A 17,676-nucleotide genomic window follows, 5' to 3' on the forward strand; every position below is an offset into this window, starting at 1 on the left:
ACTGCTCCACCTATTCTGGGAAACAGGTCTTGGGAAGTATATAGTCAATTCGCGACATGGTCATATGACCCCTGGAGACATGGATATATTCTTTTATCTCTGGGTGTAGTATTCGCCAAATGTCCAATGGCTGAAGGTGTTTAGTTACATAATGAACTCCAGAGCACAAGGGTTGTTTATAGCCAGATGGGAGACAGGATTTGTCCAGCGTGGGATCTTGGACACTTAAAATCTCCTAGAACCAGTAGGGATCCCTGTGTTTGTGTAAGTAGGAGGGGTACAAGAGATTTATAAAAGTTTGGGTCAGGAGCATTGGGAGCGTAGACATTGCAGATAGTAAGGGGTTTGCCGTCCAAATGGCCTTGTACAACGAGGTAACGACCATCCGGATCTGGAATTTCTCTAATAAGTTCAAAATCAGTATCCTTGCTGATCAGTATTGCAACCCCCCCCCCCCCCCTCCCCTTTCTTTCCTTTAGCGGGAGCATAAGAACAAGTCTGCACCCATTGCCTTCGAAGTTTGGCACTTTCAGTAGCATTCAAATGCGTTTCTTGGAGGCATACCAGGTTGGCTTTAAAGCACTTAAGGGCTTGGTAGATTTTTTTTCGTTTTACTGATGAGCCCAGACCATCTATATTCCATGACAGGATTCTATATTTATCTGGAATCACCTGGTCCCACAATCGTTTCAATAGCCATGATATTTTTGAACTTCACAGAGGAGGCCCCAGCCTAGTCCCCGCTGCTGTACTATAGCAATGGTATAACGGGGCTTCGCAAGGTGGCACAAAAGCCATAGTAGCAGCTGGTGCCTGTACTCTCCAGATACCTTACATTCTGTGGATTACATTCCATACCTCAGATCCCCACAAGTACCCTCCCCATCCCCCCAACTATCATCTGAATAACTAGTTGACTTCTCTGGTCAACTATGGAGATCATGTTTTGATGTGTCTGGGTGCCACATCCCAGTGCCTTATTTATCACCGCGCATCAACAGTGAGTTAGCCTTCAAGTGTCTGAGCCTTCAGAAAACATGTTAATCCAGGCCTGAGCCAATTCTGGTGTTTCATATTGAGTCCATTTGCCCTTGTGTAAAATTCAGAGTCTAGCCAGGAACAACAGAGAAAAGCATCTGTCTTTTTATTAGTTTACCTTGATACCTTAGTAGAATAGTCCGGCGCGAAGCGAACGGGCAACTCCTCGAGTAAGAGCTCTGTTTTTGTTTTTTTTTTCGAGCTGCCTGCAATATTGCAGCTTATGAAAGTAATTCAGTACCTTAAATATAACAGTCCGCGGCTTGTTCACCTTATCTTGACACGGTCCAACACGATGGGCCCTCTCGATTTCCAAGCCCCTTTCAGTTCCGGTAGGAACAGAGCGTCTGGGATCCACTCCCAAAGCAGGCCGTGTAGCTCGTGTTCCTCTACCGTCTCGGGTACACCAATAAGGCGTGAATTCGAATGTCGGGACCTGTTCTCAAGCTCATCAATTTTTTCTTCGGGGTCTGACTATTTTCTACACAGTTACAATTTTACAAGTGAGGCCATTAACGTCATCTTCCAAGACCAATGTTCACCCCTCAACTTGGTCTAATCGGGGAGCGAATTCAGATATAGATGCTCGGAGTTAAGAAATTTGAGAAGAAATGCCTGCTAATTTATCATCAATTAACGCTATTACCGCTTCTTTGATTTCCAGGATTGCAGGGTGTAGTAACTGCGTTTGTTCCCCATCGGTACCTGTGCTGGGCACCAATTTGGCCTCCATTGGCTGGGGTTTTTCTTTTTTCTGCTGTCTTGGGAGGCATCGGAGCTAGCGATCTTTGCATGTAGGTGGTAATCGACATATGAAGAGGGTGATAAAGTAGTTGTCAGTGATCGTAAGTCGGCGAAAGAGGTGGATAGTCTTGGATTAAGAGGATGTGGCACCCAGAGCTGGCTCAGACATGTCCGTCCTCGCTCACCACATCACGTGATCTAACATTTAATCTTTTTCTAATCAGGGCCAGTGCAAGGCTATTAGGCACCCTAAGTAAATCTTACAGCTTTGTACCCAGGTCTCTCTCCACTACAGACCTCACCACACACAATTTAAAATTATGTGTAATACAAGATTATGTATGTGTAATACAAGATTTTACATGAAAAAGGACACTTACTTCAAAAAGACTGTACTTTATCACAAAATGTATATTATATTTACAAGCACTGCAGTGGTGTCAACCTGAAAACCTTGCATAAAAGCCAAGACACTTAGAACATATGGTATTAGGACTATTGTAACACATATTGGGTCTGGGCTTGGCCTTCAGAAAGCCATAAGCAAACTAAAATACAATTACAATATAATAAACTTCCCATTTCAAAACAGCACTAATTGGAAGCATTCAAACAGTAATGACCCTACCTATGAAAAGGCAGCACTGCAAATATATTAGATCTTAAAACACAAAAATACCACTTATCAGGAAAACAGAACCAACCAAGCTGCTATAGATCCCTACACAAACTACACGCTAGCAGAATACTTCACCTCAGTCACACATGCATAACAGAGAACCTCACTAAATACAGAATAAAGAGACCATAAATAGAAGTATGCAGACTGAAAACTGGAAATCGCAATGTCATACTTTGTATGTACTTGTTACGCTCGGTCGCAGACGGCTGCAACCACTAATGCTCACCTCATTTTTTTGCTGCATTATCATCCATTGGGAGAATGGCGGCCTCTGCCAACCACTGCAGACCAGCCTGGCATTCCCAGGATGGCGTGTTCTCTGTTTGAATGGTCAAACAGTGCATAAAGTACTTACAAATAGCTCTCCGACCAATCACTTTGTGATTAGTAATAGTTTTCTGACTAATGGCATTGCAGGATGTTTCAGTCTTACACCTTCCTCAAGGATACCGGTATATGTACGTCATTCTGAGTCAAGCCAGCATCACAAACCACTGAACTACAGTACAGGGGGTCAAAGTCTATCACCACCTGCACTCCAGCACAGAGGAAATCAGCTCTCTGGGGAGAGGGAAATACCTATAATACCTGAATATAATCTGCTTTGAAGTGCTAAAAAAATGAAGTTAAAAGAAAAAAAATAGGCATGCATAACCCCTATTTTGCCACAATTCCCCTTTCCTGGCATACTACATGACTCCATTCATTGGGCTGCTAATTGCAAACCCAAGATTGCATAAGCGCACTGGGGTTCCCCCTTTCTATAGTTGCAGGAGGTTCTTCCATGCATATCTTTTAAATGGTTAACCATTTTCATTTCAGTTTAAGCAATTAACTTTTTAAACAATATTTACATCTTTAGTGCTAAAAATAAGCTGACAGAAGGTAAAGAGGTGTTTGCATTGACCACACAGACTGTAAAGAGGTGGTGGTGTGTGGCTACCCTCCCTTCAGCCAGCGTAAGAGGAGGAAAGCTGCAGCAGCAGACAACACTAACACATTAACAGGGAGTGGTCGTGCTAAACCAGGGAGGGTGGCAGTCAATAGGGAAAAATAAAATGTGGCCCACCAGAAAAGTTTGTCTAGGGTCCCTTAAGTGGTTAAAGTGGCCCTATGTGGAAGTTAAAGTTTACAAAAAAAAAAAAAAAAATTATAAGATGATCTCTACTGATCTACCTTAATACATTTCTTGCCTAGCTTTCAGGAACGGTACTCCCTTCATTAGGGGAAAAAAATTAAATCAGAGCAAAAAGACATTTGTCAGACAATACAATTGATTCACAAAATACATTCCAATGATGGGTTAAAAGGGAAAGATGAAGGTGTTGATGTGTTAGCATGATCAGAACACCTTCTGATCATTAACACATCAAGTCCCTCTTGCTCACAAGAAAGCAGAAGGATGGTGCAGTTTTTGCCCTATGCAATGCTAGTAGACGCTTATCCTAAATAACTCATGACTTCTTGCTGCAAAAGCGGTTTGCACCAAATATTGAGTGAAGGAATATGAAGACATGTATCAAGATTTTTTTTTATTCTTAATTACTTCTGGAATATTTCTAAAAATGTAGATCAGTGAAAAAACTACTTTAATGCATTTTGATTTAGTCTTTAGATAGCAGAATGTGAAAAAAAAGTACAAGGATGTGATGACTTTTACAACGTACCGTATTTCAAGGACATTTTAAATGTAATCTATGTTCTATCTTTGCTGTTACTCTACCATTAAAACTTGACTCATCCAACCAAGGAAGAATTGCAACTAACTATACTTACATTATCTATAGTTATATTCCTATGCCAGAGGATTAGACCTAGTCTAAGGAAACTTTCAAGTGGATGAGAGTAAAGAGTAATCTTTCATTGTGTATACCTCCAACCATCTAAGTTGAAGTCTTTCATAAATTAAATAAATGCAAGCTTTATTACTTATTCTATTACATGAATCACCTTTAGTATTCAACACAAAATTAAGTTCTGAATTTAAAACTCTTAATACCAATCAAGTGCCAGCATAATTATCAGTTAATGCGACAGAAAATTACAACCTGAAGTTAAGGTGTATATTCTAGTGAAAACCAAGTTAACTACTATAGCAATACTATCACCATCTAAACTTTTCAAAATTAGACATCCCATTTCTTTCCTTTATCTGCTGTTCAGGGTTTCAAAAATCCACTTACCTGATAAGATGGACCCTGGAGCAGAAGGCAGTGGCATCTCAAAGGAGCCAAAGCCAGGCCTGAGCGTTAAAACCAGGACATCTGCACAGCACAGGGCCTGCACCAGAACATTAATTTTCAAGGGAACAGAGACCTCTCAAAGCTATCTTATCCACTATCCTTATTTCTTCTCACCTCCAAATGACCCACCTTCCAATCCATCCTGTGGAAGATCAGGGCATCATGCACAGGCTCTTCTAGCAGCAAGCCCCCCCCCCCCCCCTTTATTTTTAATCCATTTTGCCTTAATCTCTTGTTTTAAGGCCTTTATCAAATGAAAACATCTCAGGGCCACTTTGATTGCAGCTGAGGAGCCTGATCTATCTACCACACACACACAGTTGTGCTTATACGTTTACATATCCCTGGCAGAATTTGTAAGATGTGTAGTATCTTAAGAAAGCATGAATGATCAGACAAAACACGTATGTTATTTTTAATGTGTTTCAAACTAAAACTATTATGCATCACAGAATAGTATCATCCACAAAGACAAGCTTTACCTTTTATCCCTTCCGTCAGGTCGCTCACAAAGATACTGAACAAAACCAGTCCCAAAACCGATCCTTGTGGCACTCCACTCAACACCGCTCTTTCTTCAGAGTAGGTTCCATTAACCATTATATGCTGTCTCCTGTCCGTCAACCAGTTTGCAATCCATGCTACTACCTTGGCATCCACTCCCAAGCTTCTCATTTTGTTCATTAATCTATGTGGGTCCATATCAAAAGCTTTACTAAAATTCAAGTAAATCACATCCAGCTTTCTTCCCTAATCCAATTCTCTAGTCACATAATCAAAAAAATCAATCAGATTTGTCCGACAGGACCTTCCCCTGGTGAATCCATGCTGCCTCGGTTTGAACAACCCACGGAATTGTAGATAGTTCACCATCCTTTCCTTCAGCAGAGTCTCCATTAATTTTCCCACCACCAAGATGAGGCTAACCGGCCTGTAATTTCCAGCCTCCTCTCTACTCCCACTCTTGTGAAGCGGAACCATCACTGCTCTTCTTCAATCTTGCGGCACCATGCCTGTTAACAGGGATCTATTGAACCCTTCAGTAGACCTGCCAACACATCTCTGAGCTCTCTCAGTATCCTGGGGTGTATCATTCCACCCCATGGCCTTGTCCACTTTTAAATTTTCCTAGCTCTTCCTATATATTCTCTTCTGTAAACGGAGTATCATCTACTCCACCCCCATCCACAACCTTGTCAACTAGCAACGGGTCCTTCTTCAGGGTCATCTTTAGTGAACACCAAACTGAAGTATTTGTTTAATATTTTGGCCATTTCTTAGTCTCTCACCATATATTGATCTTTGTCACCTTTCAATTTCACTTCGGATCTTTCTCCATCTGAAAAATGTTTTGTCACCTCTCTTTACCTCTTTGGCAAGCCTTTCCACCACCTGACTTTTTGCTTTCTTGATTTCTTTCTTCATCTCCCTCAGTTTCACCAGATACTCTTCCTTGTGTTTCTTTTTTTGGGATCTTTTATATTTCTTGAACATTGCTTTTTGTCTACTTTATCAGCCACGTCCCTTTGAGAACCAGATCGGTTTCTTCTTTTTTCACTTTTGTTTACTTTTCTCACATATAGATTTGTTGCCTTTGTAAATGCTGCTTTTACTTTGGCCCACTGTTCCACCTCTTATTTTCTCCCAGTCTTCTAAGTTCTACCTCCAGGTATGTCCCAGTTTTGACAAAGTCCGTATTTTTGAAATTCAAACCTCGGGTCTGTGTGTGACCTCTCTGTATCCTATTTGCGATATCAAACCATACCGTTTGATAAAGCAAAATTGCTTACCTTGTAATAGGCGTTATCTCAGGACAGCAGGATGTAGTCCTCACATATGGGTGACGTCTCTGACGGAGCCCTATCACGGAAAAATTTCTGTCAAAGTTTCTAGAAACTTTTGACTAGCATACTGAGGCCACTGAGCATGCTCAGCATGCTATAATTCCCTGAGCCACAGGGGTCTCCCTTCAGTCTCGTTTGTAGCAACAAGCTTTAGCCAAAAATAAAATAAAACGTATCGAACCCAACTCCGCGGGGTGGCGGGTGGGTTTCGTGAGGACTACATCCTGTTGTCCTGGGATAACACCTATTACAAGGTAAGCAATTTTGCTTTATCCCAGGACAAGCAGGATGCTAGTCCTCACATATGGGTGATTAGCAAGCTACAGGCTGAATCATAGACAAACAGTGTACAACTAGTGCAACAGGCACAACAACTGGTATACTGTTGGGAAGAATGATGCAGCCTGAAAGTATAGCAGGTTGGATGTGGAAGGAGTTGGGATTATACTGGAAACAAGTTCTTTAAGACTGATTGTCTGTAGGCTGAATCTGGTCTTCCTTCCTTGTCCAGGTAGTAGTGAGCTGAAAAGGTGTGAAGAGAACTCCATGTTGCAGCTTTACATATGTCAGCTATTGGCACTGAATGATAGTGTGCTACTGAGGTTGACATTGCTCTTACTGAAAGCACCTTTACTCGCCCTTGGAGAGGAAGGCCTGTCTTTACATAGCAGAACTCTATACAATCTGCTAACCAGTTGGAGAGTGTTTGTTTTCCCATTGCTTTACCTGGTTTATTTTGATCAAAAGAAACAAAGAGTTGGGTGGACTTCCTATGGACTGCGGTGCGATCTAGGTACTATGCAAGCGCACGTTTAAAGTCCAAAGTGTGTAAAGCTCACCTTGGTGAGAGTGAGGTCTTGGGAAGTATGTGGGCAAGACTATGGACTGATTCAAGTGGAATTCCGTAACTATCTTGGGAAGGAATTTTGGATGTGTACGAATTACTACTTGGTCATGTAGGAATTTTGTATAGGGTGAGTATGTGACAAGTGCTTGCAACTCACTAACCCTTCTAGCAGATGTAATGGCTATTAAGAAGATAGTCTTCCATGTAAGAAATGTAATATCGCAGGAATCCATGGGTTCAAAGGGAGAACGCATGAGTCTTGTTAGCACTACATTAAAGGTCCCATTCTTTGACCGGTGGTCGGTTTGGGGGTTTAAGGTGAATTAAACCTCTCATAAACTTAATAACAAGGGGTTGCACTGATATTGGTGCATCCCCTACAGTATTATGGTAAGCTGAGATAGCATTTAAGTGTACCCTTATGGACGAAGTCTGGAGACCAGAGTCTGAGAGGTGCCACAGATAGTCTAATAAAGATGATGTGGGGCAGGAGAGAGGGTCAATACCTTCTTGTGTACACCACATGGTAAATCTTTTCCACTTAAAACGATAGTTTTTTTATGTGGAAGGTTTGCGTGAAGCTACAAGCACTTGAGAGACATTAGTTGAAAGATTGAATGGTTGCAGGATCAAACTTTCAACATCCATGCTGTGAGGGATAGGGATTGACGGTTGGGATGGCGCAACCTGCCCTGATCCTGAGTTATGAGAGTGGATGCTGTGCCCAGGTGAATTGGTTCCCTGATGGAGAGATCGAGGAGTATGGGAATCCATACTTGTCAAGGCCAATAAGGGGCTATGAGTATCATGGACTCCATGTCTGTTGGAGCTTCACTAGAGTCTTGGTTATTAGCGATATCAGGGGATACGCGTATAGAAGGCATGAATTCCAGTGGCGAGCAAAGGCGTCCTTGGCTAACTGGTTTCTCTGCTTGTGCAGGGAGCAAAAATTGTCCACTTTGTGATTCAGTTCTGACGCAAAGAGGTCCACTGTTGGTTGACCCCAACATTGAAATATCCAGGTCGATACGAAGGGATCCAGGGACCACTTGCGAGGTTGGAACCGACGACTGAGGCGGTCTGCCACTACGTTGTGAATGCCTGCCAGATAAGTGGCCCGGAGAAACATTGAGTGTGTTTGTGCCCAGTCCCAAATTTGTGCTGCTTCTTGACAAAGGAGATTTGAGCCCGTACCTCCTTGTTTGTTCAGGTATCACATGGCTACTGTGTTGTATATATCTGTATCAGGACAGTGGGAAAGGCAGTCCTTGAGCGCATGTAGCGCATAACATATAGCTCGAAGCTCTAGGAAATTGATTTGAAATGTTGCTTCGAGTTTCGTCCAAGTACCATGAGTTTGAAGATGTCCTATGTGTGCTCCCCATCCCAAGGTGGATGCATCTGTAGCTAAAGTTACTTGCGGAATTGATTGTTGGAAAGGTAGGCCTGTGAGCAAGTTGTCTATGTTTATCCACCAGAGGAGCGAGGAACACAGCTATTGAGTTAATTTGAATTGGAGAGGACAGTGGTTGAATGGTTTGTATCCACTGCGCTCTCAGGGTCCACTGAGTGACTCATGGCTAATCTGGCCAGAGGAGCGACATGAACTGTGGAGGCCATGTGACCCAGAAGAGTGAGGCATTGATGGGCTGTCGCATGTGTCCATGTGCGTAGAGAGTCTGCTAATGAGGAGTGTCTGTGCATGGTGTTTTGGAAGGAAAGCTTTTGACTTTGTTTAATTCTGCTCCGATGAATTGCAACAGGCGAGACGGTATGAAATGGGATTTCTGGTACTTGATTAGAAATCCCAATGAATGGAGTAGATATATTGTGAGCTTGAGAGAGTTGAGAGTTCCTTGCCTTGTCTGGCTTCTGATGAGCCAGTCATCCAGGTAGGGAAAAATGTGTACACTTTCCTTGTGCAACTGGGCCGCTGCCACCGCCAGGCACTTTGTGAACACTTGAGGTGCTGAGGCAAGTCCGAATGGCAGAACCCGGTACTGGAAATGCTGACGTTCTACTAGGAATCGCAGATACTTGCGATGAGGAGGGAATATTGGTATGTGAGCGTAAGAGTCTTAAAGATCCAGAGAACAGAGCCAATCTCCTTTTTGAAGTAGAGGTAGCATGGTGCCCAATGACACCATTCCGAATTTTTCCTTTCGTAGGTATTTGTTGAGTTTCCAGAGGTCTAATATGGGACGTAGGCCTCCTGTTTTCTTTGGAATGAGGAAATATCGGGAGTAGAATCCTCTGCCCTGCTGAGGTCGGGGAACTGGTTCCATGGCCCTGGCTCTCAGAAGGGTGGATAATTCTTTTTGTAAAAGTGTGGAGTGATTCTTCACTGTCCAATACAAGGTGGGTGGAGTATCGTTTGGCACAGTTAGAAAGTCTAGATGGTAACCTTGAGATATGATTGAAAGTACCCATTGGTCGGTAATGATGTGCGACCAATTTTGATGGAAGAAAGTGATCCGACCATCTAGAGATAAATTTGGGGTCGGATTGGCAGACAGGCTTCTGTTCTCTGGTGAGCTTTCAAAATCCCGAAGCCGGGCCTGTTTGCGGTGGAGGCTGAGCTCTAGGTGCTCTTGGTTGTCGGGCTTGTGCTCTTTGCGCTGGCCTTGATGACCTACTATTCTACAGCAACCCATGGTATCTCCGTGGTCTATAATATGGTTTTTGAAATCATTCCTGGGAAGTCTACGTGCAGAAGGCTGGGATTCTGGTGGAACAGAGGAAAGCTGACGTAGAGTTTCCGAGTGCTCCTTCAGTTGTGAGACTGCCTCACGTACCTTGTCTCCAAAGAGATTATCTCCTGTACAAGGAAGATCAGCAAGCTTATCTTGTATTTCTGATCTTAGGTCTGAGGCTGTCAGCCAGGCCCATCTGCGAGCACTAATGCCTGTAGCAGCCATCCTGGATGAAGTTTCAAAGCTGTCGTATGCTGCTCTAACTTCATGTTTTCCAGCTTCCAGGCATTTATAAATAATATTGTTGAAAGAATCCTGGAACTGTTGGGGAAGAGATTCAGATAACTCTTGGAGTTGTTTCCACAGATTAGCAAAATGTTGCTTACCTGTAACAGGTGTTCTCACAGGTCAGCAGGATGTTAGTGTTCACATATGGGTGACATCACAGGATTGTCAGTTTCCAGAACTTTGACTGGCCCCTACTGGGCATGCCCAGCATAGCACTAACCCTGCAGCCAGCAGGGGTCCCCCTTCAGTCTTATTTGAAAGCTATAGGCAGTGCCGAAAAATAAAATAATAAAACGTTATGAACCCAACACCGCGGGGCGGTGGGCGGGTTTCGTGGGGACTAACATCTTGCTGTCCTGTGAGAACACCTGTTACAGGTAAGCAACATTTGCTTTCTCACAGGTCAAGCAGGATGGTAGTCCTCATATATGGGTGAGTATCGAGCTGAGGATGTCTGAACATGCACCAAATGTAGCCAAAGGCATGCAACAGGCACAACAACTGGGGCGGAATTTGGTAGAGGGCATCCTGAACCCCACTGGGCAGGCGGAAGGGTGTTGGTACGTCACGTCGTAAATAGGTTACGCAAGACAGACTGGCCGAAGATGGAGTCTTGTCTTCCGGCTTTGTCTAGCAATAGTGGGCTGTAAAAGTATGGAGAACACTCCAAGTGGCAGCCCTGCATATGTCAGGAAGCGGCACCGATCATGGGTGTGCTTCTGAAGTTGCCATGGCCCTCACTGAGTGTGCTTTGACACGGTCTTGAAAAGGAATGCCTGCTTGCTGATAGCAAAACGATATGCAGTCCACTAGCCAGGAGGAGAGAGTCTGCTTACCCACAGGCTGCCCCAATTTCTTAGGATGGAAAGATACAAATAATTGAGTGCTTTTTCTGTGGGCAGCTGTACGGTCTGGGTAGAACGCTTGAGCCCGTTTGCAGTCAAGGGTATGCAGAGCCTGCTCTCCTGGGTTGGAATGGGGCCTGGGAAAGAAGGTAGGTAGTATAAAAGATTGATTGAGATGAAATTCTGATACTACCTTAGGCAAAAATTTAGGGTGAGTGTGAAGTACCGCCCGGTCCTGCAGAAGTTTAGTGTAAGGCGGATAGGTAACTAGGGCCTGTAACTCACTAACTCTGCGAGCCGAAGTGATTGCCAAAAGGAAAATCACTTTCCATGCAAGAATGCAAAGTTCACAGGATTGGAGAGGCTCGAATGGTGGTTTCATGAGCCGACCCAAAACCAGGTTGAGGTCCCAAGAAGGGGCCGGATGACGCAGTGGAGGCTTGAGGTGAAGCAAGCCTTTCAGAAATCGTGTGACAAGGGTTTGTACTGAGATAGGGACATCCCCAATACCCTTATGGAAGGTGGCTACCGCACTGACATGCATTCTAATGGAAGAAGTTTTAAGACCCAACTCTGACAAGTGCCAGAGGTAGTCTAGAAACTTTGGGATTGGACAGGTAAAAGGATCAAGGGCTTGCGTAGAGCACCATGATGTGAACCTGTTCCATTTGTAGGAATACGATTTTCTTGTGGAAGGCTTCCGTGAAGCAAGATACGGGAAACCGGTTCAGAAAGGTTAAGTGGTTGAAGGATTAACCTTTCAACATCCATGCCGTCAGGGACAGGGCATGAAGATTGGGGTGGCGAAGGCACCCGTCGTTCTGAGTGATCAGAAGCGGGTCCTTTCCCAAGGGAATGTGCCTACGGATGGAGAGATCCTGAAGTATTAGAAACCACACTTGGCGTGGCCAGTGAGGTGCTATCAGGATCATGGTTCCCTTGTCCTGACGTAACTTCACAAGAGTCTTTGAGAGAAGAGGAAGTGGAGGGAACCCCTACTTTGCGATTCTGGGGTGACACAAAGAGGTCTATTTGAGGATAACCCTATTTTTGGAAGATGGACTTCGCTACTGAGGAGTTTAGAGACCACTTGTGCGGTTGGAAGGTGTGACTCAGCTTGTCTGCCAACACGTTGTCCACTCCTGGCAAGTAGGTGGCCCTGAGGTACATTGAGTGGGAGAGGGCCTCCGCCCATATCTGTGCAGCTTCCTGACAGAAGGAAGGAGCCTGTGCCTCCCTGCTTGTTGATGTACCACTTGGCCACTTGGTTGTCCGTCTGAATCAGGATGACTTGGATTTGAGAGACGATCCTGAAATACTCTGAGAGGGTATCTTATTGCTTGAAGCTCCAGGAAATTTATTTGGTGTTTGGCTTCCTCTGGAGACCAGGAACCTTGTGCCTGGAGATCGGCCACATGGGCTCCCCACCCGAAGTTGAAAGCATCGGTGGTTAGAGTTATTTGAGGGTTTGGCGCCTGAAAGGGCAAGCCCTGTAGAAGTTTGATGCGATTTGTCCACCAGGCGAGAGACAGACGGAGTGAATCGGTGACATGGACAATGGTCGACAGGGGCTGAAGGGACTGTGTCCATTGCGACCTTAGAGTCCACTGCATGACTCTCATGGCCAGGCGGGCCATTGGTGTGACCTGAACTGAGGACGCCATGTGTCCTAGAAGAATGAGAGAACGATGAGCAGTCGCCGAGCGTTGAGACTGCAGCTGTTGTGCCAGAGACACGAGGAGTGGGGGCTCGTTGTCGAGGCAGGAAAGCCATTGCCTGTAAGGTGTCCAAGTCTGCCCCAGTGAACGATAAGGTTTGAGATGGGACTAAGGAGGATTTGTCGTAATTGACGAGAAATCCGAGTGAAGTGAGTGTGTGAGGTGAGATGTAGGGATGACAAAGCGGACTGCTGAGTTGGAGCCCTGATTAATCAGTCGTCCAGATAGGGGTAGACGTGAACACCTTGAGTCCTGAGGAAGGCGGCAACCACGACGAGGCATTTTGTAAAGACTCGTGGTGCAGATGCTAGGCCGAATGGAAGCACTTGGTATTGATAGTGCGTGGGGCCTACGAGAAACCTCAGGAATTTGCGATGAGATGGAGTTATCACAATATGAGTGTATGCGTCCTGGAGGTCAAGAGAGCAGAGCCAGTCTCCTCTTTGAAGAAGAGGAAGCAGGGAGCTCAAGGTTACCATCTTGAACTTTTCTCTCTGGAGGTACTTGTTGAGGGCTCGTAGATCCAAAATTGGACGCCTCCCGATCTTTTGGGGATTAGAAAGTACCGGGAATAGAATCCGAGACCTTGCTGAGGCGATGGTACTGGTTCTACTGCTCTAGACAGGAGTAGGAGGGAGGCCTCCTGTTCCAGGAGCAAAGAATAGTCGGATGTTTCTCCACGTCATTAGAGATGGGGAATCCGGCAGGATGGAGCGAAAGTTGAGATGATAGCCTTGATCAATTATTGCTAGGACCCAGTGGTCCGAGGTGATTGATTGCCATATGTTGTTGAAATGGCACAAGCGGCCTCCCACTGGGACATTTGCTAATGGAATCTGGCTGCTGCTCTCTATGCGAGAGTCAAAAACCAGAAGCAGGGCCCGGTTGGGGGGCTGTCTGTGGCTTTTGCTTTCGGGTTTGATGAGACTGTGATCTGAGGAATGGTCTCGAGGATGGCATCTAGCTGCTGGTGGGTAGGACTTCTTTGGTCTATAAAAAGACTTTTTAGAGTCCTTCCAGAAAGGCTGTTTAGAAGGATAATCTGAAGGAAACAGAGAGAGCTGTCTTAGAGTTTCATGATGATCCTTTAGTTCAGCTACTGTCTTTTGAATCTGCTCACCAAAGAGATAGTCTCCTATGCAGGGGAGTTTGGACAACCGCTCTTGCACTTCTGGACGAAGGTCTGAAGACTTGAGCCAAGCCCATCGTCTTGCTGAAATAGCGGCTGCAGATACTCTGGTTGCAGTGTCAAAGATATCATAACATGATCTAATCTCATGTTTGCCTGCCTCCAAACCCTTATTAAGTAGGGTGTGGAACTTTTCTGGAAGTGACTGAGGCATGGAGGTTGTCAAGTCTTGTAGTTGCTTAAAAATGACTATTGTATTGGGTCATATATAGTTGGTAAGCAGCAATTCGGAGGATCAGCATTGATCCTTGAAAGACTCGGCGAACAATGGTATCCAAAAACTTCTGTTCCTTGCCGGGGGAGGGGAAGTATAAGTTTTGGACCTTTTTGCTTTCTTTTGCGCAGATTCAACCACCACAGACTGGTGATCCAATTGAGGCTTTTGAAAACCTGGAGCTGACTGCACCAAGTAGGTAGAGTCAGTTTTCCTGTGGACTGGTGCAATGGAGCCAGGATGCTCCCAGTTCTTTTTGAGAAGGTCAAGAGGAACTTGATGGAAAGGGGATGGAGGTGATTTCCTTGGGCGCGTCCAGGAACTGAAGCAACTCCATCATCTGATGTCTGTCGTCCTGTTCCTTCAGTAACTGGAAGGGGACCAATTCAGACATGTCCTTCACAAAATTTATGAAAGAAAGGTCCTCTGGAGGAGAACGCTTTCTACTTTCAGTGGGTGAACGTGGTGAGGGTAAGTCATCGGTGTCTGGTGAAGAATCATCAGACCAGGTATCATAAGGATCAGCACCTGTCGCTCTAGGAACTGTAGAGGGACAGGGTAGTTGGATACCTGAAGGTCCCCGGTTGAGGCTCTGAAGGCATCTGAGGAATAACCAGAGGCACCGATGAAAGTAATGAAGGCCCTGGCGCAGGCATCGATGGATGGCTCGATGGCGCAGATGGAGATATTGGTATCGATCTCGATGGCTGAGGCAGAACTCCCGATGGAGGAATGCGGAATGGTGTTTCTCCTCCCGATGATAAAGTCAGCAGGGAGGGCACCGGAGCCATCGGTGACCCGGGGTCCAACGGTAGAAAAGCGGCAATAAGCGCTTCCATTCTCGATAGCAGCGGTGCCAATACTGCTGGAATCGGGTCGGTGCTCGGTTCCACTATCGGCACATATATCTGTGCTAGGGGAACCTGGAGTCGATGCATCGCCTTGTCGATGGTCTCCTGAACCATCTGGTCCAGTTCTTCTCGGAGACCTGGAGCAAGTAGCCCCAGCTCCGGAACAGAAGGAGGCAGAGGCATAGCCGGAGGGACCACCGTTAAAGGCGGAGTCGCGGCTCCCGATGCTCCAGTCGCCGAAAAGGTCGGTGCCTTTTCTGGACGGGGTTTCTTTGGCGGCAGCTTGGATGATGGAGAGGTCAATGGTTTCGATGCCTCAATGGTCTGAGACTTTCGGTGCCGATGGCGATGTTTCGCCTTACGATCCCCTCGGTCCTGAGGGGAAGAAGAGGGTGTCGAAGGCTGGGAAGTGATCAACGCCCGGCGGTCACCGGTCGGTGGATGATGCTGGTGCGACGTTGACGGTTCAGATGACTTCGATGCAATGGACGGAGTCGGGGTTTGAGCACGGAAGAGAAGTCCCATCTTCTCCATTCTGGCCTTGCGACCTTTTGGTGTCATTAGGGCACATTTGGTGCAGGTCAAGACATTGTGCTCTCGTCCAAGACACATTACACAGACTTTATGCGGGTCTGTAATGGAAATGGTACAAGTATAGTCAGGACACTGACTGAACCCAGACGCCACGACCATAGAAAAATAGAGCCGTGGTACAGTTGTCGGCCAGTAGGCCGCAAGGGCCAAACTAGACGGTAATCGACGGAAAACGGGTAAAAACATACCGGAGTACCGCGGACTGAAAAAAGTTAACGGAGGGACCCCTGTTGGGCAATTTAACTTTAAATAATTCCGTGAGGAAAATTCCTGTCAGGAATCCTTGCAAAGCTCCTTAACCGCGTGGCTACTGCTGCGCGGAAAAAAGAAGACTGAAGAGGGACCCCTGCTGGCTGCAGGGTTGGTGCCTTGCTGGGCATGCCCAGTAGGGGCCAGTCAAAGTTCTAGAAACTTTGACAAAAGTGTTCCGTGATTGGGCTCCATCCTGTGATGTCACCCATATGTGAGGACTACCATTCTGCTTGTCCTGTGAGAAAATAAAGGGCCTTATTCACAACTAATCCCTAACCATCTCAGTCCCTTTGACCAAACAGACATTGATACATGATATTAATAACTAAGGATATGCAAACTTTTGAACAGGACCATTTTATTTCCCTTATTGCTTTGGTTTGTTTAATGATTGTGCTATTCTGCGATGCATAATAGTTTAATTTGAAATATTAAAAATGACATGTATCTTGTCTAGTCACTCATGTTTTCTTAAATTGCTATACATCTTACAAATTCTACCATGTGTATGTAAACTTACAAGCACAACTCTATATATTCATACACAGGCAACACCTTTGATTTTTTTTTTCTCTATCTTTATGGGTTGTCTTTCAAGTTGTTTATCACCTTGATATATTCAGCTGACTGGACCATTAGACAGTTCATGCACAAAGGGCAGAATTGTGTATGGAACGTTATGTTTGTTTCCGCTTTGTACTGTAAAGAGGAATATTAAAAAAAAACAATATGGTACTAACTCAATGGGTTTCCCTCTGATTTCAGACATGATTGTACTCTCTCCTCCCAGGTATTCATAGCAGAGGCTCAAGAAGTTGTAAATCACAAAAGCTGGAAAGAGAAAATAGACAAAGTCATAAGATGGTTTGAAAACATTCACCAATTCAAAAACTGTTCATGTATTTCAAAAAGCAGAAGTATTCCTTTACCACCGTGAAAATGTTCCTAGACAGAGGAAATGAGTTACATGGGGGGGAGCATGAGTTCAGCAGGATTTGGATGGTGCTCCAGTCAGACTATATAACAAAATGAGAGCAAAATACTAATACATATATAAATATATATATTTTTTACAATTTTATTACACATTTGAAAATTTAAAAATGTCTCAATATCTCTTTTCATAACAAAGACTCATAGTACAAACATATATAATCACATGGTAATGACTATCACATAATCAGGTTTCACAAAATTTGACCCCAAACATATATCAAATGTATTAAAACAAAACAATTACTCCCCACCATATATACCCACTCATACATCCATCCCAAGATAACGACTTCACCACTCTCATATTAGTGAATATAAATTACCGCTGTTCAATTCTACTTCAGTCTCATTCCATGAGCCTTTTCACTGCCATATTTCTAAGTCACTCTCCCAACTGAAGCATCCACAATTCAATATACTTTATTCCTCTTGCATAGATCTTTCCAATGCCTTTATTGCAGGGTAAAAATTTCAATAGAACACTCGGTACCAGATAAAAGGGGAGGATGCAACCAAATAATGGTATAGCAAAAGAGGGGGGCCTATTTACTAAGCCATCTGACTCCCATAGACAGCATGGGAGAAAAGCTTTGGTAAAGAAGGTTCAGAGAAGGTACTTCCATTAAGTTTGATCAGCA

At 44.7% G+C, this 17,676-nt stretch overlaps 1 protein-coding gene across 7 annotated transcripts in view; it reads right to left on the reverse strand.

Moving 5' to 3' along the window:
- TMEM184B (transmembrane protein 184B) overlaps positions 1 to 17,676 on the reverse strand; it is a 269,118-nt gene that overhangs the window by 128,208 nt on the left and 123,234 nt on the right. For all 7 annotated transcript variants that reach the window (XM_029590165.1, XM_029590170.1, XM_029590168.1 and 4 more), the window contains one exon: positions 16,783 to 16,873. In XM_029590165.1, the coding sequence (XP_029446025.1) occupies positions 16,783 to 16,873 (91 nt within the window). The remainder of the gene's footprint in view (positions 1 to 16,782; positions 16,874 to 17,676) is intronic.

This window comes from Rhinatrema bivittatum, chromosome 2 (genome assembly GCF_901001135.1).
Source record: "Rhinatrema bivittatum chromosome 2, aRhiBiv1.1, whole genome shotgun sequence".
NCBI classification, from domain to species: Eukaryota; Metazoa; Chordata; class Amphibia; order Gymnophiona; family Rhinatrematidae; genus Rhinatrema; species Rhinatrema bivittatum.